At 41.8% G+C, this 24,793-nt stretch overlaps 1 protein-coding gene across 2 annotated transcripts in view; it reads left to right on the top strand.

The window, feature by feature from the left end:
- sh3d19 (SH3 domain containing 19) overlaps positions 1 to 24,793 on the top strand; it is a 205,649-nt gene that overhangs the window by 167,627 nt on the left and 13,229 nt on the right. For both annotated transcript variants that reach the window (XM_078541262.1, XM_078541261.1), the window contains exons 16-20: positions 4,313 to 4,386; positions 8,035 to 8,258; positions 14,873 to 14,925; positions 15,683 to 15,869; positions 21,466 to 21,569. In XM_078541262.1, the coding sequence (XP_078397388.1) occupies positions 4,313 to 4,386; positions 8,035 to 8,258; positions 14,873 to 14,925; positions 15,683 to 15,869; positions 21,466 to 21,569 (642 nt within the window). The remainder of the gene's footprint in view (positions 1 to 4,312; positions 4,387 to 8,034; positions 8,259 to 14,872; positions 14,926 to 15,682; positions 15,870 to 21,465; positions 21,570 to 24,793) is intronic.

Below are 24,793 nucleotides of genomic sequence, written 5' to 3'. Positions count from 1 at the left end.
TGGTAGAGTAATGGCTGGAGTGAAAATTAATAGGCAGATTGTACTGGAAAGGCTGGCTATTCTTAGAGTGGATAAGTGACCAGCTCCAAATGATTTGCATCCCTGGTTGCTGAGGGAAGTGGGGATGGAGATGGTGGAAGAGCTTGTCATAACCTTCCAATCTTCCCTAGATATGGGGGAGGTGTCAGAGGATTGGGGAGTGGCAAACGTGACACCCTACTTCCAGAAAGGGTGTAAGGTCAAACTATAGGTAATTGTAGTAACTACAGTTCAATCAGTTTAACATCTGTGGTGGGTAAGGTTCTAGAAACAATAATCAGAAATAAAATAAACAAACACTTGGAAAAGTTTGTTTTGATTAAGAAGAGCTAGCACGGATTTGTAAAAGGCAAATTGTGTTTGAATCATCTAATTGAAATCTTTTGATATAACAGAGAAGGTCGATGAAGGAAGTGCAATGGATGTCTATATGGATTTTAAGAAAGTGTTTGACTAAGTGCCACATGAAAGGCTGGTTAACAAAATTGAGGTTTATGGAATAGGAGAGTCACTGTCAGCTTGGGTAAAAAATTTGCTTAACAGCAAATTATGGCAAGTGGTTGTTTTTCAAACTCAAGGATGGCAGATAATTTCCCAAGCGTCAATGTGAGGACTACTGCAATGACTTGGATATTGGAATACAGAGTAAAATTTCAAAATTTGCCGATGATTGTGAACTTGGAGGCATGGTAAACCGTGAAGTTGGTACCAATAAACTGCAACAGGAAATAGATAAGCTAGCAGAATGGGCAGACAAGTGACAGGGGGTATTTAAAACAGAGAAGTGTAAGATGATACATTTTGGAAGAAGAGATAGGGAGAGGCAATATAGACTTAATTATCACAGTTCTAAAGAGTGCGCAGGAACAGAGGAATTTAAGGGTGCATGTGCGTCGATCTTTGACGGTTATAGGTCATATTAAGAGAGTGGTTAGCAAAGCATATGGGACCATGGGCTTCATAAATAAAGGTATTGAAAAGCAGTGAAGTTATGCTGAATCCTTGTAAATCTCTTGGTTAGGCTACTAGAGAATTTAGTTCTGGTCACCGCACTTTAGGAAGGGTGTGAAGCTCCTTGAGAGAGTGGAGAGGAGATTTACCAGAATGGTTCCAGGGATGAGGGAATTTAGCTACAAAGTTAGGTTGGAGAAGATGGGGTTGCTCCCCTTGGAACAAAGGAGGTTGAGGGGAGATCAGATAAAGGTGAACACGATTATGACAAAAGTCGACAAAGAAACTTGTTCCCATTAGCTGATGATAACAAGGACTTTGGGACACAGTTTTAAAGTTTTGGGCAAAAGATACGAGGGGTGGGGAATGGGAGTGAGGAAGAACTTTCTTACCCAGTGAGTGGCAGTGGGTACCATCACTTCCCATGAGAGTGATGAAAGCAGAGACAATCAATGAATGATTTCAAAAGGAAATTGGATAGGCACTTGCTTGAAATAAAATTGGTAGCGCAACATGGGGCTGACTAGATTTCTCTTCAGAGTGCCAGCTTGGCCCTGATGAGTCAAAAAGCCTCCTTCTGTGCATAAATATTTCTGTGGCACTGAAATTCAGCTAGATGGAGGCGAGACCCCCAACACAAGGTTACAAGCAGAGGATCAGCTCTACCAGCATGAGTGAGCACCAGTGCCTCAAGGCTCAGGCTTTCACGGCAGGTCGCTGCTGAGGCAGGTCCAGCCTCCTGGACCAAGCCCTCCCTCAAAGTAGGCAGGCATTGTCAGTGGTCATCAAGGAGCTTGTCACTGAAGGACCACTCCATTCCACCCAACCCCAGCCAGGTTTCTGCCCCTCTCAAGTTGTGTGCTCTCTTCTACTGCAAGGAGAGAAAACATAGAGGTACAAGTGTTCAAAATGGCTTGTGTGCAGAGGAGGGAAGAACAGCATTTGTGGAGGGTGACATGAGGCATAGTGAGAGGGTACTAAGTTGAGGGTGAGTGTGTGTTAGCTGTTTGGATGGGGATGAGAGGTACCAGGGGAGAGAGGAATGATTGGAACTGCAAAATCTGTGGTTCTGAGGAATGCTGTGTAGAAGAATGCTGCGAAAGTCAGAGTGTAGGACTTGACACCTGGAAGTGTTATGCTATTCACCTTTCCCACCCTCTTGACCTTCTTTATCCTCCTGGTACTCAGTCTCCAGATTGGAGGGAGCACACTTGCTGCTGACTTCGTCATCCACTTCCATCCAAGCTTTTTAGTTCAAGATGTTGTCCTCTTCCTCCCACCCTTGGGAAAGATCCTGTCACTGCAGTCCTTCAGACGCCGCAGTAAGATGTCCAGGTTAGAGTGAGGGATCCAGGGAGCAGCCTTCCCAGTTCTCCTCTCCATTCCCCTGGTTGCAGCAACGTCAAATTGCTGATGAGCCCTTCAAACTCATGTCATGATCCCTTTAATTAGAAATCCTTCCTTTGACAGAATTGGTATGCCATCCTACCCACTCTCTAATTGGTGAGGGAATCTGGGGGCAGATGCTAATACCATGGCATTGGAAACGAATCTCTGCTAAGCTCGCCAAATCAGGTTCCCAAACTGAAAATGGCCTCCCCGTTCTGGCAGGGACTAAGTCAAAATGTTCTGCACAGCGTCTCAGTTGACTGTTCAATCACGAGCAGGCCAAAAAACCAAGCCATTAACTTTTTCTATCTTTCTCATTCTCTCGCTCTCTCTCCATCTGACTCTCTCTTTTGTTCTATTTTCCTCTTTGTCTTTTGACTTTACCTCTTTCATTATCTATGGGCGGAATCTTTGGGAAGGCCTGCTGAGCCTCAAGGCAATCAGGCAGTGGCAGGCCTTCATCTGGAGTCAAGACCCCAAGGCTGGCAGCTCTTGTATTCAGCAGCGCCACTGGGAGGCTGTGGCTGCTGCTGGAAGAACAGGCATTGGAGTCCCAGGATCGCGGAGTGACCCAAGTAACAGGTAAATAATGGGTTGGGGGTCGCAGGGAGAAGGACACATGGGGGTCAGCAGCAAAGGCAGAGGGGTGGCTCTCATTGAGCTACCTACGTCCTGATATCCAGTCCCTTGATCAAATACTGAGTGTCTTTGATTGAGGCACCTCCCCACCCCCCCAGAGGTGATAAGCTGACTGCACAGTTTTACATGTCATGCATGCCGCATAGCAACAGGCCCATCTACAGCTGGGTTAATACCAGCGATGGTGGGATGAGGCCCTTAAGTGGTCATTAATTGACCACTTAAGGCCCTCAATTGGCAGAGAGGCAGGAAGGACAACCATGGGCCTTCCCACCGAGAACTTAATTCCTTTTCCTTTATAACAACTTAATATTAATGACAATGGGCAATATGAATTTGCTTTCTTCACTGAACATAGTGCCTAACACTGGGGTAAGGTATCATCATTGCTGCCATCGCTTCCATGCCTCAGCAAAATAGCTGTTCGTTCATGCGTGTCTAGAAAGGAATGCGGCAGGTTTCTGGTACGTCATCATGCTGCCTAAGTAAGTGCCTTTCCAGCCAACAAACTCACCATTAACGAGAGCACAAGATTCCAGCCTATGTTCCTATTTTTCTTGATCTCTCTCCCTTTCTTGATTACTCTCTTTTTCTTTATCCCTCTCCCTTCCACTAGGTAGCACTCACAATGGAGAGTCTTGCTTGATTTTTCCTCTCAAGGAAAAAGTTGTAATATGCCAGTCTGAGCCCAGACAGGCTATTCAATCTTTAGAGACATCACAGCCAAGTTCAGGTCTATATTCTTCTCTCTCAGGTGCACACACTTCCAACTGGGATCACTAGTTAATGATCACAGTGGGAAATGTTGCCCATTTTTCCCTCCCTCCTTCCTTGCCCAAGGACACAGGCCAATTGTAATGCCCAGCTGCTTCATTAGAGATCAGTTAACTATGGATTGTACCAGAGATCTCTTTGTGTGATTCAGTGTAAAAAATTGTACGCTATTTTTAAATATACCTCGTGTAATATTTCAGTGACCTGGAAATTATTCAAGAGGAGTTTGGCATTGAGAGCATGTATAACAGCAATGAAGACTGGTTCCACTTTCCATCAATATTCTTTTCCTTTCTTTAGGAAAGTATTCCACTCAGCGGGTTCAGAATAGTCTTCTTGAGGTTTGGAACTCCTCATGTGAGAAGATTATTGAAATGAATACACCACAATAGAGAAGCTATTAAATGTTGTAAAATTCCCATTGTTAATATGTCATGTGTCCTGTAACTTGTTATTCTTGAGTTATGGTGAGACTACTGATAAATACAGTGTCGTAACCTGACTGATTTCTTTTTGATAGGTTGATTTACCTATAGACAATTCACAGGAAAGCAGTGTGAAGAAAGTTGCATTTAAATCAGCTTCACTTGCCAGGTAAGTCTAAATGCTCCAGGAATCCTGAAGCATTAATTAGTTATTCAGTCCCTCAGCTGAACTTTTATCATATTTTCCCCTTTGAATTGATTGATTTCCTGATGCAGTAAATTTTACTAATATGAAAATGCTGTATTTATTGGTGTTTTATTTTCCATTCAGCCAAATGCAATTTATTGCATTCATAGCAATCTGTTAGGTTATTTGTGTTTAATGGGACTATTTGTTAGAGTACTTAATTACATTTTAAATCAATTTTGTAAAAACATTAATATTATTTATACGCCCTAGGCATGTACAAGTAATGCTGCATTTGTTAAAGTAATGTTAAAGTAAAGTTCATGTAGTATGCGGCCAACACTGGGGTCAGTTTTAGCACTGCTGAGACTAAAGTGAGTGAAAAATGCTGATCTGCATTTAGTGAATGCAGACCAATATTACTGTTGAGTAGTCCAACTACAATTTACCACATAATTACCACACTATGTATCTTGCAACCATAAATATACCACTCAATCGGCCTCTTATCACATTGAAATTCATGTAATTTTGTACCAAGTCCCTCATTTCCAAGGTCAGATTGAACCAAAATTGGTTTAAATAAATCACCATCTTTACTTATGTCCCAGAATACATTATCAGTGGGTAAATCCATGATGTGGTGTTGTACTGAGCAGTATACCAGAAGGTCCAGATTTAATCCTTAATTTGTGTTGAATTACCACCCCTTAGCTCGGGAGGGCAAAAACAACCAGTGTCCCCTGGTACAAAGCATTATCCAGTGACCTTTTCTAGTAAGGACACTTGTGAGCTCAAATTTGGTGCCCCTGAAGTTAAATAGCTTTCTAGACACACATGAACGAACAGCTATTTTGCTGAGGCACGGAAGGGATGGCAGCAATGATGATACCTTACCCCAGTGTTAGGCACCATGTTCAGTGAAGAAAGCAAAATCGAATTGCCCATTGCCATCAATATCAAGTTATGTTATAAAGTAAAATGAATTCATTTAAGGGCTATTTGTGTGCAATTGGGGTGTCAAGTATCATAAATATGAGCAGAAATCGCTTGCACTCAAACTCTGTCCATGATGCACATTCCTGGTAACTTCCTTACCAACTTATAAAATGGCAAAACGGATGTAATTTGGCCACTTAAATCAGGATATGATTTGGCCATTAATAAACAGATGTAAAACTGCATCCAGGATTGCCAGGCAGTGATGGATGTGGAAGTGATGATTTAAAGAGACCGAGGAAGACAAAGCATTGTTTACAAATAGAGCCTTGTACAGCTTTTGTTTTACCTTTGTCTGCTTGTACTTTTTTATTTGTTTAGTTAAAGAGAAGGTTTTGTGCCATGGGTTCTGTCACTGCAACATTTTGCCTATGGTTTTGAAATTTGGACAAAATGTTTCCCAAAGATGCAGTGAGAAATGTAGTGCGTTGACTGCACACCCTCCTCTGCGGTCAGCTCATTTGCATGATTATTTGCCACCTGCAGTTGGGGAAGGGGCACATTTTCAGCCTTACTAAGGCTGAATAGATCATGGAAATTGGGTATTAGTCATTACAACAACTACTTGAGTTCGTATACCGTCTTTAACGTAGTAAAATGTTATAGGGTGCTTCACAGGAGTGTTATAAAACAGAATTTGATACCAATCCACATAAGGAGATATTAATACAGATTACCAAAAATTTGGTCAAAAGATAGGTTTTAAAGTGCATCATAAAAGAAGAGAGAAAGACAGAGAAGCTTAAGGAGCAAATTCCAGACCTTTGGCCTAGACAACTGATGGTTTCGTCAATGGTGGTATGATAAAAATCAGGATGTACAAGAAAGCAGAATTGGAGGAACACAGCAATTATGGAGGATTGTAGAGCTAAGGAGATCAAAGATTGGGAGGAATGGGGCCATGGAAGAAATTGATAGCAAGTATGAGAATTTTAAGATCAAGTTGTTGCTTGACCAGAATTCCATTAAAGTCAGTGAGCATGATGGGTTAACAGGACTTGATGTGAGTTAGGATACAGGCAGCTGAGTTTTGGATGAGCTCAAGTTTCCTGGAAGAACAGGAGAAACAAGAGGCAGATGATTTTGGACCACAGCAGCACTCTGCACATTCACTGTTGCCTTTCCAGTTCAAACACAAGCAGAGACAAGAGAGACAGTGCCATAGTTGTCCTGCATGCTTTAATCTGACTTAAAGCCAAATTCCACTAGAAGCATGGTAGTGCTATTGGCTGTGAAGGCTACTTTAGACCTTTCCCTTTAAGGCTGCGGCTCATTCTGGGAATGCTGCTCCAATATCCTATAGGGAGAATGGTCCATGGTACCAAAATGGTCCAAGCTTCCTCTCATCCACCTCTTGCATCATAATGCCCACTTTGTCTGCCATAGAACATAGTGTGTGATGCTGGGCTGCATTATCACTTCCAGCAAGCGCTCCCTCATGCCTCCACAATGGGATTCCTTTCTCTCTATTTTTGGAAAGCATTACTTTTCCATGGGGAGAATTGTTCCTATGACAGGCGGACTGGGCGGTGGCAAGTGCGGAGACGATCGCCGCCCGCGATTGGCTGTGCACTGCCATTTTACACAGGCGGGCCAATTAAGGCCCGCCCAGCATAACACGTGGCCGGTAGCGCAGCGCTATCTGTGCGGGCTGGGGGAGGAGGGAGAGTCGGGACCTGCACTCTCACACGCACATGCACAAAAGATCGCAGCAATCTCCCTGAGGCACAGAGCTGCCTCAGAGATTAAATAGATAATAAAACTTTTTTAAAAATAAAGTAAAAAATTATTTAAACATGTCTCCTCATGTGACAGTATCATATGAGCTGGGATATGTTTGTGAAGTTTGCAAAATTTATTTAATTATTTTATAAAATCTTCAGGAAACCTCATTCCACCCTTGGATGAGGTTTCCTGAAAAACGCGAAGGCTACTTGGGCTCTTCGCCTGCCCGCCAATTTTAAGATTGGACCAGCAGTGTTGTTAATAAGTTAAATTACTTTTTACTGTCCTTAATAAGCCATTGACAGTTCAGCGGGCACGCGTTGGAGACGGCTGCACACCCACCGAACGAAATATCGAAATGACATGCGATGATGCTGGGACGCACGCCTGACGTCATCTCGCATCACTTTATGCGTTGGTGTGTCAGGCCCGCCCCCGCACGTCAATGGCAATATTCTGCCCTATGTTTCCATTCAGCCTTAGTAAAGGGCTAAAAATATGCCCAACTACAGGTTGTGAATAATTTTTGTGCAACTGAAATGACCACAGAAAATCATATGTAGTCAACACAATGCAATTCTCACTGCACCAGTGCCTCACCATTGGTGACAGGACTCAATTGAACCTAATGCCAAACAAAATATACTTAAATATTTTTACATCTGTTATGTGGATATTGCTAAAAGCTGTTGTACACAGATGATTTTCAAAAATACTAATTGTTAACATTATTGGTAGCAATTTGTGCATGTAACATATATTTCATTAAATGTTTCTTGTTCTTGATTGAAATGTTATTAGGCAACCTAAACTGGTGTTTCTATATGGTCAATGGATTTGCAACATAAAATTTGAATGTAGAATGGTGCGATATCAATACATACTGACCAATCACTTGTCATACAGTGGGCCTCGATGTGTGGCTCGGTTCGACTTTGAAGGAGACCAGGCTGATGAACTCACTTTCTATGAAGGCGATGTTATTGCATTGAAAGAGTATGTGAGTGAGGAGTGGGCTCGAGGACAACTGAAAGGCCGCTCTGGAATTTTCCCTCTAAATTTTGTAGAGGTTGTTGAGGACCTACCAGCTTCTGAGCAGCAGCAGATACAGAATTCACCTCTGTCTCCAGGTGAGCAAAATAAATTCTTTTGAGTGAGCAAGAATTGTGAATCTTCAGTTTTGTCTTCAAAATATAAGATCCAAGCCAGTGAAGTTACAACGCACAAAAAAACTTCAAAATCCAAATGCTATGAATTCAGTCCCATGAAGGGCTACCTGACCTGAATTTGCAATCCTCCAGTGTAACTCGCAGCTAACTTATCGGTTCTTTCTGATTGGTTGGTTTCCTACATTCACATGGAGCTTTATTGATATGGTACATGGTTTCACACTTACCCCCATCTGAAGTTAAATGTAATGTGGGAGCCTTTAGAGGGACTGGGAAGATAAGAGGTAGGAAATAATTGTAGAAGCGAAGGGGTTTGATGATGCCTTGTGTTTTAATGAGATTCTGTCTCTTCAAAATTGCATTATCTCAAGTGGTTAACATTTAACCATGAGTTGGAGCCCAAAGGCTAGTTCAATAAAACCCACCTCCATTATTTAATTTGGTTCTACCTTAAATATCTTAATGAAAGTAAATGTTTGAGTTGTTGAGTAAAGGAGATGAAAGGCGGTTGACTCCCCATTTTTCTTGTATTTATTTATTTATTCATGGGATGTGGGCATCACTGGCTAGGCCACCATTTATTGCCCATCCCGAATTTAAGAGTCAATCACATTGCTGTGGACCTGGAGTCACATGTAGGCCAGATCAGGTAAGGGCAGCAGATTTCCTTCCCTAAAGGACATTAGTGAACCAGATGGGTTCAATCGACAATAACAGCCATCAGCACCAGACTTTTAATTCCAGATTTTTATTGAATTCAAATTGCACCATCTGCCCTAGTGGGATCTGAACTTAGATCCCTAGAGCATTACGATAGGTCTCTGGAATACTAGTCCAGTGACAATACCACTACGCCACCACCTCCCCATTGTAAATCACCTGCTAGTAAATCTATATCTGATGTCTCTGAGGGACTTCCACTAATGCCAGACTATGACTCAGCAACAGGAAGCAGGGAGAATTGGACAAAATTAATTGTTCCAAACTGCCAGGTGGAAAACTTCGCACCACTCCACCTAACCAAGAAATCACCAATTGGTCCAAACGAACAGGTTGATTTGACTGAAAGCACTCAAACCTAGGACCATCTTGTCGTGCCAAATGCTGTAATTAGGGTTCCCAACTTGTTTTGATGAATTCTTGGAGATCTGATCATGTGACATTTGTTTGTAGTTTGCAAATGTTATTGCATAATTAGTCCACAATTTATCATGCATTACCAGGTAGGTTATGCATACAATTTGTAAAACTTGACTGTAGTTTAGACTTTGTCTATGATTTCAAAACTCAGCTGTTGATTATGCATGAAAGTAAATACATGGGATCTAGCACCTGAGATTATAAAATTGCCTTTCTTTAATCAGAGAAAGTGTTGTCAGTTAATCAAGCGATGTACTTTCAATGGTATGCTTAGTTTCCTGATATTTACAGCTAAATTCACAGTCTTGATCATTACTTTAATAATTAAGTGGTCGTCAAACCACTTGAGAAGTGCAAAGTTATTGCAGATGAGTTCTGATTGGCTAGATTTCTGCTGGTGAGGCTGAACAAATTCTATGGTCTAGTGTAAACCAAACACGCCCAACAGAAACCGAAGTTAGCATTTGTATTGGTTATTATTAAATAAAAGTGGCAAGATTAACAACCACATTTCTTAAAGTGGAAAACATTCTGGTAAGTTGCCCAGTGGATTTCTATACAACAGCTCTTTCAAAATTTTTGAGGGTTTCTTTCACAAAGGCAGTCACTGTGGCATCAGCAGTCACTATAAGTTTTACGTTCAGATGTTACAGCGCTAAGATCTGACCTTTCCTAAATCCCTGCCAGTTTACAATTAGCGATTGCTTGGAGAAAACTCTATTTTCCAAGACTAAATCTAAATGCTCCTTTACAATTTTAATATTCTCTTTATTGAATGCAACATTTTCCCTATGGCATTGACCCATATTTTGACCTGAGCCACTCAGTTTGTTAGACTTTCACTGGTCAATAAACTTTCTATGGGCTTTTGCGTGGTAAGATCCTGTCAGACAACCATCCAAAAAACACAGCTTCCTTGACAGTGCACCTGGGGCTTATGTGAACAGTGCAAGCAATGGCCTATCTCTTTAACCAATCAGGCTGAAGAATTATTAACAAGCAGCACTGAGTCTGAACCATGAGGTGTCAATGACAATAGTGAATTCAATGTCAAACACATACAATACAGTAAGTGAAACAAGAGAGAGAAAGAAAGATGCGATTAAGGGAAAGAACAAAGAAAAAGGCAAGAAAAATTTTTGAAAAAAAATACTTTTTTAAAATCTCCAACAATGATTAAATTCTGAAAGAATAAGACTTTTTCTGATAATTTTAATCCCTATCCATGAAGTAACATAATGCTCCTCAGTGTATTTGAATATTGAGTCAGGTGGTGAGATGTAGTGTTTGGGAAGCATCTAGGGGTGCAGGGTGACTTGGACAGCGATTTCTGAATTTCTGCACTTAACTGCACATGTGTAGTCACCATTTTTGCTGTCCAATTTTCACAAAAATGCTGTTGGCTTCTTGCTACTTTCACCCCAGAATTAGGTCCTAATAACTATATTTGGTGTATTTAATTTTTTTGATATATAGTGTTTCAATTAATTACTTATTCTCTGTCAATAGAGTAGCTGTTGAATGGACAATAACTCACTCAATTCACATTCATATATTTATACTTGTGTAATGGGAAGTCTGTGAAATTACAGGGAGTCCTCACTTAAAGTTATGGTTGCGTTCCTGAAAATCATGACTCTAAGTGAAATGACTTTAAGTGAGTCATAGGGCTGAATTTTGGATGGTGGGAGCTCTAGCGAGCATTGATTGGCATAAGGCAGAACTTCCACCCCTCACTAGGGAGGAGGCCCTGCCTTGGAGCAATCTGATTGGCTGGCAGCTCTCCAGTCCCTGCAGGCACAGCGCCGCAGCGGCCAGAGGAGATACTGAAGGGAGCTGCCAGGTGCTAAGTCCCGGGAACCGGAGGACAGGTAAGTGGCAGGGGTCCCAAGGCGGGAGGGTAGGGAAGGCCTGGGAGGGGTCATGAGGGGACCAGTTGGGGTTTTGGGGGATAGGCCGGGGGGGGGGGGGGGGGTGCGGGGGGAGAGAAAGGGAAATCTGGAGGTCACCGGGCCTTAACAGGAGGGCGCCCCCAGTCAGGAAGGGGCTTCTGATGGAGGTGCAGCCCCCCCCCCCACCCCCCCCCCCCCCCCCCGAGCTGTCACTGCCCGTCAGCCTAAAAATTGAGGCTGGGCAGAAAAAGGCTCTTGTGGCCACTTAAGGACCTTTGATTGAGGCAAGGGTGGGCTTCCCGTCTGAGGCCCTGCCCACCCCAGCATAAAATCACGACCAGATCAGGGCAGGTGGGAACCTGGGGGGAATCTCGTCTATGCAATTTCACGCTTCCCTCTCCCCACTGCCTCAGAACCCACGGGGTGGAGCGTAAATTTCTGGCCATAGATTCTCATAGGAATCAATGTTAAAGCCAGACTTTTGTTCCTTTAGAAATTTCTTGCCCAGAGAAAAGCAACGTACAAGTTGAAATACTGTACCACATGTGCAGAACTCTGCATTCCTAACTGAAATAGCTTGCAAAATAAAATACATCACTAAATATAAAAGAAAGACAATATACAATATTGTACAGTGCAAAATGTTTAACACTCACCTACATACCAGTACTTTTAGATTGCCCAAGCTCCATCTGGTGACAGAAGCTGGTTGGTGCAGATGACATCCTGACTACCTGCACCGACAAACTACTGTCACCACATGGAACCTAGGACCTGCAGTACGAGTTCAGCAGCAAAGCCAGGAGTGGAACACCAAGAACAGACCCAGGTACTAAGGTAAGAACAGAGGTCAGGAGGCAAGATTGGGAGGCGAGAGCGGAAAGTAACACCAGGAGGCAAGGCCAGGACGGAGGTGAGGCAGGAGGCAAAGCCAAGGAACAACTCCAGGAGGAAGAGGGACTGGCAGTGAGAGCGGAAGCGCCGCGGGAAAGGTAATGTGAACAGGCAGGCCTTGGAAGAGGTTGACGGTGGGAAATGATGATGAAGTGAAACTGGCAACGTTAAATGGAAATATTGACACTACTTTATTAGTGACGTTAAAGTGAAATAACGTTGAGTGAGGACTTACTGTACTTGCTGCATTGCTGAAGTACATGTATCTTGCACATATTGTTACAATTATGAGTTTTTTTAAATTATATTTTGGGATTGTAGCTTTAAATTTAGGGTAAATGAAGGAGCTCATGTTCTGAAGTCTGCCTGATAATAAGCCTGGGTGATTTTATTGTTAAAGACCAAAGGAGGGCTTAGATTGTTTTACTAAGGATGATGCAAGGTATTTAAGCTTGGAGACAATGGCAGCAGTCTCTTGAGTTTGCAGTGAGAAAATTCTAAGTCTCCCAAAGTCCCAGAGAGGTGTTTATAGGTACCAGGTTGTAAACAGTTATGCTTTAAATGGTTCATTTACTTCCAAAATGAAAAGGGTTTGAGATCAAGGATAGCTAATTAGCCTTCCTACTTAGATACAAGGTTACTGTGTTTCATGTTGCCTTGGGGAAGAGAGCAGAGGAAGCTATTTTTCAGATCAGGTTACAGGCTTCCCTACAAATCGGTGAATATCACAGACAGATAGCAGAGGTTCTATATTCTCCATGGCCACCAAAAAGAAAGGCTGCTTGACTTTGCAAGGTACCACAGTCGGATGTGGGAGGGAGATGGTTTCTAGTCGAAGAGATGCATGCTGCAACCTTCTACGGATTCCAGGAGATCTGTTTTGCCATGGCCATAGGAAGGAAGAATCATCAGAACAGGCTTTCCTGCTGGTGGTGGATTTAGGAAATTCTCCAAAAACTGAGAAAATCATCTGAAGGCATCACTCGAAGTTACTACTTGGTGAAGCGGGGATATGGGACTCCATTGGACGCTGGGAGCAACTGTGAACTGTTTGATATAAGGACTGTACTTCCGTGGAGTGTGTGATGTGTGATAAATATAAACAAGGAATGTTCTTCTCTGTAGTTTAAAGCATAAATTGCCTACAGAAAGAAGACAGTGAAGAAGACAGTCAATAGCGCTTTGTCATTTGTTACAGTAAAAGTTTTAAAATGTAAAATATTTGTCATTCTTTCAGCTATCAACTGTAAGTTCAAATCTCTTTTTAAAAGTGATAGGTCTCTATGAGGATCATAACAATATGATCTTCAATTGCTTGCCAGTTTCCGCTAAAATGGAATGAACATATTCTGGTATGTAGTGCAGCTTTGGGTAAGGACATCCGCCATTCTGACCCAGAATCACAGTACGGGTCCACTTCAAATAAGGCAGTTTGGAACAGAGATTTGATAAATTGAATTAAAATAAGGTTGATACTGTGCATTCCTTGGTCACAGTTTGGACCCATCTCTGACCCAGAAGAAGTGAGCCACAAATGCAAATGTCCAGATTTTGCATCAGCAGCAAATGAACACACTCGCCACTTGTACACAGACTTTCTGTGGGGTTTTGTACTATGCCTTGTAGTTATCAATCCAAAACAGTGCAGCAGCATCTACAGGGGACCTGTATGAACTGGTCAAGCAAAGGTGTGCCTTGTTAACTAATAAAGTTGAAGAATCCTTACTGAGATACAGAGTCTAAACCAGGAAGTATAAATTGAATTAAATATTCCAATGTCAAATAATTTACAGAAAGTAAAATAAAGAAAGTTGGGATGAAGAGCAGGAGATGAAACAGATGGAAAAAAATTACATTATTTTAATATTTTGAAACCTCATCAATAATTAAAATTTCAAGGAACGAGACTCTACACCTTCAGAAGTAAATTTACAGTGCCAGAGAGGTTGTTTAGTAGTAATTAAATCTTATCATACCATTAAAAAAATCAACTTAGACTGCAATGAACAAAACAAACCTTTTTTGTTAGTCAGTATCTACCGGTAAGTACCACAATATAAAGCCACTGCATGCACTTAAATGCCAAGTCTCTCGGTGGGATACTGTTAGGGAAATGTTTATGGAGGAGCAAGACCACTGGGAGTGCTGATAGCCTCACTGATATTCTTACCATAAAACCTTTTCCCTCCGGTTGCTATCAGCAGGGTCTCGGAGACCAAACCATTATTCCATGAGTCTCTCCGCCAATAAGGGAGAATTAAGAACCCTATGTGATGTTCAGCTAGAGATTTGACTAAGATTTGAAAACTTTAGTTGAATCCCTGATAAAATTGAATTATAAAAGTTTAAATAGAATCGTTAAGTACAGACATGAAAACATTGAGCAGACAATTACACTTGATGCACTCATCTCTGAAATGCTGCCTATCGTGTGTCAGGTTTTATCACTTTTGCATCTGTAAACTAGAACTTTAGGCCAATTCCAAGGCAATTTGAATCAGAATGTGTTTTTTATCACACCATTAAGTATATCTAGTACTTACTGATAGAGTAACTCGTCAATAATGGTGTGATTTTATGGTTTGGAAACGTGAGTTAGAAATACAAATGATCAGTTTGTTAAAATAAACATATTGAATCTTTCCCCAGGTTCTGACATATTAGCAGGTGGTAAAGCGGGTGAGACCACCTCATGTAGTCAGGTAGGACTACTTTCGCAATGAAAATTTAGCCATCTTGCATGCAATTATATGCAAATACATACAAATATCAGAGAGTTGTTCCCTCTCAACTTTTTCATGCTTACTAATCGAGGATTATACATTTGCCACTAAACTGGAGCTGTGAACATAAATTTATTCCGCTAAAGTGTAACTAACTTAATAAAACTAAAAAATTTTGCACCCTTTTTATAAATTTTGTATATTCAGAAGTTTATTTTAATTTTGTGTCTTATTTAGAACATGTTTTTATGTTGCATATTGACAGGTATTAAATGTATGTAGTTGATTTGTTTGCTGGGCTGATGGTGGCAGATGGCTGATACACTTGTCCAAGGGTAGTAAGGCAAAATGTGAAGTCAGCCTGGTCCAGTCTTGCATATCTCAAAGCAGCTGCTAACAGAATAGCATTGTCAGAGTGGTGCCTGTTTGTCCTCCCAAGGAGTGACCTGTGATGAAAGGGATAGTTTAATTTATTTATTTACTAAAACTAGACAAGGAAATATTTGTATTGACCACTCCCATTTGGTGACACATGAGCAGTAGTTTACCAGTGGTTATCAGAATATCAAAGTCCTTTAGCAGCACAGGGCTTCCTGTTCTATCTACACTCAATAAAATAATTTTTCATGCATACTACTCATGATAGACATTTACTATTTACCCTAATCATCTTTTTAATTAGTTATATGTGTGTGTGTGGTTTTTTTTTCTGTCGTTGCTGAAACAAACTCCGTAGGTTGGAAACTCAAACTCTCAGTGGTGTGAAGCACTTTATGATTTCAAAGCAGAAGCTGCTGACGATTTGCCATTTAAACGGGGGGATCGGATCCTTATCACAGAGCAGTTGGACTCTGAGTGGTGCAAGGGGAAACTGAATGGGCGTGAAGGGACATTCCCAACTGTGTTTGTTCAAATGTGCTCAGGTACGATCGCTGTGCAGCTACGAATCCGCAACACTGAAGTAGACAAAATTGTCTTTTACTTATCTTTTGTTCATTGCTGAAAAAAGAGACATATCGAAGCTTTTGCACTCATCGGGACACTTCACAAGAATACCAATATAAGGGGAAAACAGCACTTTATACTGAATGTGAAGAGAGTGCTGATTGGTTGGCAAGTGGTGTTGCCATGGAGAATACACAGCTGATGGTGACTGACAGTTAACTGCCAAGCATTGTTTGAAATTTAAACCAGGCAGCTTGACCCTGATTAGTCAAGGCATTTCCCTGAGGAATGAGCCAGCGAATGGTTGGCACTTATTTTGTTTAGCTGAAACAGGTGCAACGTGTGTACGCTTTCTTTCTGTCTGCCAAGAACAAGGCGCTGTGCTTTAATATATGTAGCTTCCAGCACACGCAAATGTGCCACGCTGCGAGCCCAACTGACGATCTTAAATTTTGTCCGTGTAATTCTTAGCACATTGGACAACATTTGCTGAATAATCCTCAATCATGGAATCACATCTAATGTTGGACACTGAACTTTGAGTTTTGCAAGCAGGGGCTGGTTGGGTATGGTATGTACCCTGCCCATTGCAAACGGCGGCTAAGACATGCTGTTTGACATGACCCGCCACTCTTTGGAACATACGGCTTACATACCTAGCATTGTTCTAGCACTGAAATTCATATACCACATCACTATAGGCAGAACATCTTTTTTGGCTTGACGGCAACATCTTGGTGGCAAATACCACATGCATTGCTATTGCATAGTAGCAGCATGAAACAGCTAGCTTCACCTGTTGCTCAAACTTTTGAGATACCTTGTCCTTCCAGGATAATCTGAGGTAGACTGGGCACTTTTCAGGGCCATTCATGAGTTTGCATGATATACAGCACGAAATGATCTGATGATGGTAGCCATTATTCTGCAGGATGCCTTTGATGTGCCCTATTTCAGCATCAATTTTGCAGGGTGAGCAAATGGCCAGGGCCCTATTTACAACATTGCTGATAAGACCAATCTTATAGCGTGTGGAACTGTAAGAGTCCCAACACGTATGTTGACCAGTGAAGGTAGGCTTGCAGTAGACCATGGTAGAGAACCCCCTGGCAGATTTCTCAACTAGTACGTCAAGGAAAGGGAATTTCAAAGGTGAATTCGAGCGCAGGATGGAGCCCATTAAGACATGTAAGGAAATTGTTACATGCGACTGTGGATTTAAACACAGCAAACGTGTGATCCCCATATCAGAAATATGTGATGGGTACGAGGTGAGATGTCATTCCATCGAAGACACATTTCTCATGGAACCCAACAGATGTTTGCGAGTGCTGGGTCTAGAGGAGATCCCATGGTAACACCATCTATTTGGGCATACATTGTGTCATTAAAACTGAACTCAACTGCGAAAGTTCCCGAATTCATAAGCTCAATGAATACTGATTCACGCAATAGTGGCAGGACTAGATTGCCATGACAAAGGGCTGCAGCACAAATATCAATGGCTCCCTGAAATGGAACATTGGTGAATAGGCTGACAATGTCAAATGAGCACGTGGACACGGCATTGCTATTGATATGCAAGTCCAGTAGGGCCTTCGCAAATGTGAAGGAATCCATCTCCCTGTATGTGGAAAACTTGGTCAAAATTGGTTGTAACAATTTGCTCAACTATTTGGCCAATTCATGTTGTGCAGAACCGGTCATAGATAAGATGGGACGTAAAGAGCCATCACTTTTGTGCATCTAGAGCAGCCCAAACATATGTGGGTGTAGCGAATTGAGGATGAACCCTGTCATGTATATCACGTGGTAGCTCATTGCTCTTACACAAATCCAGCAAGCGTTTTTTAATCTTACTTTCAAGCAAGGCTGTCTGGTCATGTTGAGCCAATGGATACAAATTTGGACCTGTCATTAAGAATGGCATGCATTTTGCTGACATAGTCACACTTGTTAAGGATAACTATTCCCATCCCTTTGTCAGGTTTACTATGCGTATGTCCAGGTTGGTCCTAAGGCCTCGCATGTACGACATTTATGTTGCATGTGAAAGTTGAACAGACAATGTTCGGAATCCCACAGTATGTGCGTGCTAGATCAGCTAGGTGTGTTTTCAAGGATTTAGTGTCTTCAGTGGATGCTGGTTTGTGGCAGGGTAGTTGGGAGTAGAAGAGTTCGAACTCGGCAAATTATCTGTTCCTGTTTGATTTGGGATGAAGGCACATCAAAATTGAAACCAGGCGCAAGAATGTGCTGAAATAGATGGTGTTGCCATGGGATCCCTCTAGGCCCAGCCCTCGCAAACACCTTTGTTGGGTTCTATGAGAAATGTGTTTTTGATGGAATGACACCTTACCTCCTACCCCTCACATATTTCCAATATGTTTGCTAAATTTAAATCCGCAGCTGCATAACGATTTCCTTACATGTCTTAATGGGCTACGTCCTGCGCTCAAATTCACCTTTGAAATGGAACAGTCAAATGAACTCCCCTTTCTTGATGTACTAGTTGAGAAATTTGCCAAGGGTTTCTCTACCAGGGTCTACCATAAGCCCACCTTCACTGGTCAATATACACATTGGGATTCTTACAGTTCCACACGCTATAAGATTGGTCTTATCGGCAACTTCATAAATAGGGCCCAAGCCATTTGCTCACCATGCAAGCTTGATGCTGAAATACGGTGCATCAAAGGCACCCTGCAGGATAATGACTACCCAGATCAGATCATTTTGCATTGTATATCGCACAAACTCATGAACAGGCCTAAGGCCGTCACTTTCAGCCCTGAAAAGTGCCCAGTCTACCTCAGATTACCCTGGAAGGGCAAGGTATATCAAAAATTTGAGCAACAGGTGAAGCTAGCTGTTTCATGCTGCTACGATGCAGTAGCAACAAGCGTCACTAACAGGATGCTGCCGTCCAGCCAAAAGACGTTCTGTCTATCACACAAATGAGTAATGTGGTGTATGAATTTCAGTGCTAGTGTGGTGCTAGCTATGTAGGCCGTACGTCCCAAAGACTGGCAGATCATATCAAACAACATGTTCCAATCACTGTTCGTGATGGGCAGGGTACAGAGCATACCCAACCAGCCCATGCTTGCAAAACTCAAAACACAGTGTCCAACATTAGATGTGATTCCACAATTGGACAACATTTGTTAAATAATCCTCAGTGTGCTAAGAATTACGCTGACAACCAGTTCAAGATTGTCAGTTGGGCTCGCAGTGGCACATTTGCGTGTGCTGGAAGCTACATATATTAATACACAGGGTCCTGTTCTTTGCAGACAAAGAATAGCTAAACAAAATAAATGCCAACCATTCGCTGACTCAGGGAAATGCCTTGACTAATCAGGGTCAAGTTGCCTGGTTTAAATTTCAAACAATACTTGCCAGTTAACTGTCAGTCACCATCAGTGGCGCATTCTCCATGGCAGCTCCACTTGCCAACCAATCAGCACTCTTCACATACAGTATAAATTGTTGTTTTCCCCTATGTTGGTATTCTTGCGAAGTGTCCTGATGAGTGCAAGATGAAAAGCTTTGACATGTCTTTTTTCAGCAATACTCAAGTTCTGTACTACTAAACGACTATTTTTCCTGGAAGTTGTATTCTTTGAGTTTTAATGCCGTACATTCATAAATTTAGAACCAAAATATTGTTTTCGTATAGAAAAAGACTTTCTTATATTTCCTTATATGATGAGAAGCTAGGAGTTGTAAAGGAGCAGAGAGATGTAGGGGTCTATGTGCATAAGTCACTAAAAGCTAGTGAACAGGTACAAAAAATAAATTAAAGGCTATTGAAAGTTTAGGTTTCATGTCAAGAGGGCTGGAATTCAAATACGTAAATGTTTTATAGTTAGGTGAAGCTCTGGTTAGACTATTTCTCGAGTACCAGATTGTTCTGGGTACCGCATCCCCTGTTGGCCTTGGCAGGGGTGCAGCGCAGATTTAACAGATGATGCCAGGTATAAAAGAGCTTAAGTTATGAGGACAGGTTGCATAGACTAGACTTAAATTCCCTTGAGTATAGAAAACTTAAGGGTATATGATTGAGGTATTTAAAATGATTAAAGGATTTGATAGGGTGGATGTCCTCTGGTGAGGAAATGGGGAACACTTTTACCGCCCTCGGCAAAAAGCTACTGAGGCTATATCAGCTGAAAGTTCTTCATTTGGATAGATCTTCATTAAGTAGAGGTATTAAGGGATATGGAACCAAGGTGGGTAAGAAGAGTTAAGATACAGATCAACCATGATCTAGTTGAATTGTGGAAATGGCCAACTCCTGTTCCAAGTAACCCTTTAAATGCTCATTATTTTATGCATAGTATAATTAAAATGGCTTATTGGAGTAGCATATTTATTGAATTTGGGAAAAACAGCCAATGTGATGCATGAGAATCAAACAAAAGGCATTTGATATGACATTTTTATTTCATCTTGAAATGTTAACCATTGATGATAAAATGGAGGAGCCAGGAAGGATAGAGAGAGAAAAAGTAAAATGAACCAGGAAGGGTTGAGGGCGAGGGGAAGAGTTGTTACTAGTCTGGACCTCCCTGGTGTAAGCATGGAAAACCTAAAGGCTTGGGGGCACATTGCCAGCCCATCCTCTGTCATTGAACATGGGGTCGTAGAAAGGCAAGATAGGGCAGAAAAATGGACAGAGGACAAAATGAGAAGGTAATGTGTATGAAAATTAAGAAACGAATGGGAAAGTACAAATTAGAAATGAAGCACAAATTACAGCTGTCTACTAAATGTTGACTGTATTCATAAAGTTATCTAGTCACATTGTAGCCAGGGGGAACTGTCAATTAGATTTCTTGAAATTGATGATAAATAATTTCCTTGTATCTTAGATGTGCTTTTTGATTTAGGGCCTGTTGGACTTTGTAATTGGTTTGTAATAGTTTATTATTGACATCTTATACAATTCTTACGAAAGCTATTAATTTGGATTTCATCAGTTTACATCCATCTGTAATTGATAGAGGCTTTAATGAAAAATTAGAAATTAAAATTGATTTCTAGTAACACTTTGAAGTATGATTTTTTTTAAACTGTTAGTATTTTTGTATTTTCATAGGTGATCTTGGTCTATCCATATTCAATCCCAGGCTATATTTTAGTCTTTCATTTTGACAACCTTAGGTTACATTTTCCACCTAGTGACTAAGAATGGGTGATATCTTTAATCCATAATGTCCTGTTATATTCTGTATAAAGAGTCAGGTCCACATGGGTCACATTGTTCAAATACTAAGGGTGATGTCAAATTTCAGCCAATTCTAGATAACTGGCTGAAATTTGAATCCAGGTGCAGCATAAATCATAGCTGTGGGTAGATTGTGCAAATGTATTTTGCAGAAGCCTGGTGAATTCCAGGAAATGGAGATAACCAAAACAATGGGCGGCTGTGATTGAGGTGTGGGTATCAACAATTTATCTGAAATAGCAGTATATTGTAGATAATATTCACATTGATGTAGAGTTGTGGAGAATGCCTCTACCAAGCTGTACCTTCAATATTTTTATATAAAACAATTTTTATTTCAGGAGAAGCAAGTGCAGCAAAACAACAGCCCTCAGAGAATAAGAGAGGAAAAGCCAAGGCACTGTATGACTTTGTTGGGGAGAATAAAGATGAGCTTGATTTAAAGGTATGTAATGTGGCATCAAATCTATTCAATTCTTTAATTGGCTTGTAGAAACCTCTCTTAAAACCTTTAAAAAAAAACCTGGACGTTTTCAGTAATCTTTTTGATTGATTATAGATTGGCTTCTGATGGAGGTTAGAGTATCCATCTACTATTATATGATAGTTGAGCATGGTCAGTCCAAATAAAGAATCATTCTCCACAGACACAGCAAAAAGGGGATTTTATTATGACATATGCTATGATGGAATGAAAGTTGTTCTTCTGTGTTGGGAGAGGTGGGTGGAATTGTTCTGGTTGTGAGTTTCTGATTGTGTTTACGATATTGCTGCACATACCTAACAGTGCAATTCTCCCTGGTCAGCAGGATAATATTTTGATCTTTGGTGCAATCCAGGCTACAACATGAGATTAGATGATTTCTGTTTGTTTGTTTTCTAATACAAAGCAGACACCATCCTTCCATCTCAACATTATATAATAACTCAGTCCTGTCCATGAATGCTGACCTGGCATCATGCTTTGGCAAGAATATGACCTGTCTGTTCAGAAAAAGCTTTTTACTTGTTAACCAATAGGTTATTGTTTATATTCTATGAATGGTTGACTGCACTTAGACTGGTCATTCAGAACACTAACTCCTAACTTGTTGGGACTCCCACATGTTAGGACTTGCAATGTTCCAACTCAACACCTGTGTGTAATCATGCCTTGGAAGTTCTGATGCAAGGTCATTAACCTTTCCAACATTTTCTGTTATTTCCGATTTCCAGCATTTGCTGTGTGTCATTGACATTATTTCCATTTCTTTCTCCATAGATGCTGCCTGACCTACTGAGTATTTACAGCATTTTCTGTTTTCGTTTCAGATTTCCAACATCTGAAGTATTTTGCTTTTGTACTCAATTACCCTTCTCATTCAGCTTTATACACTGCAAAAATGTTCTTAAAGAATTGAAGTCACTTCACATAAGGTCCTTCTAGCTGAGGAGTAATAATTGGGGCTGTTTCTCAATATATTTTCCATTGTGAAAGTTGATTCCTATTGTCAAGCCCTTACGCACTATGAACTGAAATGTGACTACATACACAAAGAAACACATCAGAAGGTTGGCATGAAGGAGAGATATACCAAAGAACTGGGTGTAGGAGAGGATTATGACTGGGGAGTTAGGGTGGGACATATTGAGGGATGTAAAGATGGCAGTATTAAATTCAGTGCATTCAGGAAGTTCATGGAGGTCAGTGAAGACATCAGTAGTGAACATACACAAATCAGTATAGGACAGGATACAGTCCGTTGATGTTTGGCAGGTTGGAATTTATAAAGTGTTAGGGAGGGTGCGGAAAATGGGAGGCCAACAAGGTGTATGGTTAAGGCCTTCAGTGGCAATGACGGAGAAGTGGAAATGAACAATATTGCAGATGTGGCAATAACTAGTCATGGCGATGGAGTGTGATGATTGATGGATAGCATAGCTCAAGTTCATTAATATGAGCAGATCTAGCTGGATTACAATACTTCATTTATATATTTCAAACCAATAAACGTCCTGAATCAGACATATTCTCTTAACCTTTGATGATGCATTCATAAAGAAAAGCTTTAAATAGGAAAGACAACCAGTTTGCTTCCTACCCCTAGATCAGTACAAAAAAAAGAGAACTGGCCCACGAGGCCACCAGCTTTGTTTTTAATTCCTTTACCTTTGAACTGTGTTGGAACAAAAGGAAGATTTTTGTCGGGGGTTTTATCTTTACAATTAACCAGATCTGACAGTCAGGTTTTGGAGCTCAAGCAACAACTGACATTGCTGTGATGCATCCTCCTGGCTGAGAATTTCATGGATGACACATTTCTAGAGGTGGTTACCCCATGGTTTAAGGGCAGAATTTTATGCCTCGCGGGCGGGCGTGCACTGAATCCAGTCCGGCATAAAATAGCGCAAGAGGACATCAGGCGAACGTCCCGACGTCATCCCACACATGCGCAACCTTGAGTTGGGCGGGCGCGCGCGGGTGTCTAAGCTGCACCTGCCATCAATCAAAAGGCCATTAAAAACCCAATTGATCTAGATTTTACGTTGTCCGTGCAATTTCACGCTCGTCGCACGTGCAGGTGGGCAGCCCACGTTTTGCAAAACCTCATCCAAGAGCAGGATGAAAAGGGTCAACAGCATTGCCATTATGAGTAGTGACGAGTTTAGGAGATAGTTTGCTGCTGGTTGCTTATTTGAACTTGACAGCTTCACCTCTGTTCTGAGCTTCATTCTTAGCATTTCTAGGCTTCATTTCAGGACTCATTGGTGTCTCCAAAGCCCCAGAGGATTTTGGCCATGTGGAACCTTCCAGGTATCAGACAGCCTTCTGTGACCCTGGTAATGAGGTTTATGCTCTCTGCTGGCGGCACCTCCTCTGAGGAAGAAGAGAGGGACAGAAAGGAGAGGAGTCCAGGTGTTCCAATCTAGCTTCCAGGGGAGGGACCTGTGGGAAGAGTGGCACAGGCTCAAGGGGCACAGGGCCAGCAGATAGTCCAAGGAGGAAGGGGCCGCAGAAGATGCCACTATCCTGCTGCCAGGGTTTACAGGCAGCGATGCATCTACCTCAATATGTCCGAGGTGCAATGCCGAAGGAGCCTCCGCCTCTCCAGGGAGACTGCGACCTCCATTTGTGAGATGATTGGGCCTGAGATACCTCTGACTGTGTGGGAAACCCCATGCCAGTGGCTCTGAAGGTCACAGTGGCCCTCAACTTCTATGCCTCTGGCTCTTTCCAGGGGTCAGTGGGAATCTTTGCAGAGTGTCCCAATCAGCTGTCCGCAGTTGCGTCAACTTGGTGACAGAAACTCTGCTCAGAATGGTAATGACATTTATTCATTTCCGTACAGATGAGGCCAGCCATGCTGAGCGAGCCAGAGTGTTTGCAGTGATTGCTGGGTTCCCCCACACCCAGGGTGCAATAGGCTGCACACATGTGGCCATCAAGGCACCAGCAGGTCAGTCAGATGCCTTCATCAACAGGAAGGGCTTCCACTCAAACGTTCAGATAGTGTGTGACCACAGGGCGCAGATTCTGCAAAGCTGTGCAAAGTACCTTGGCAGCTCCCATGATGCTCAAATCCTGAGATGCTCCGAGATGCTCCAGCCCAACTGGATGAATGGCTGCTGGGTGACCAGGGCTATCCGTTGAAAAGGTGGCTCATGACGCCTCTCCGGCACCCAAGAACA

The sequence above is a fragment of the Cetorhinus maximus genome, chromosome 1 (assembly GCF_964194155.1).
Source record: "Cetorhinus maximus chromosome 1, sCetMax3.hap1.1, whole genome shotgun sequence".
Lineage (NCBI taxonomy): Eukaryota > Metazoa > Chordata > Chondrichthyes > Lamniformes > Cetorhinidae > Cetorhinus > Cetorhinus maximus.
Note: the sequence above shows the minus strand (reverse complement) of the source record. Positions and strands in the feature narration are given on the sequence as shown.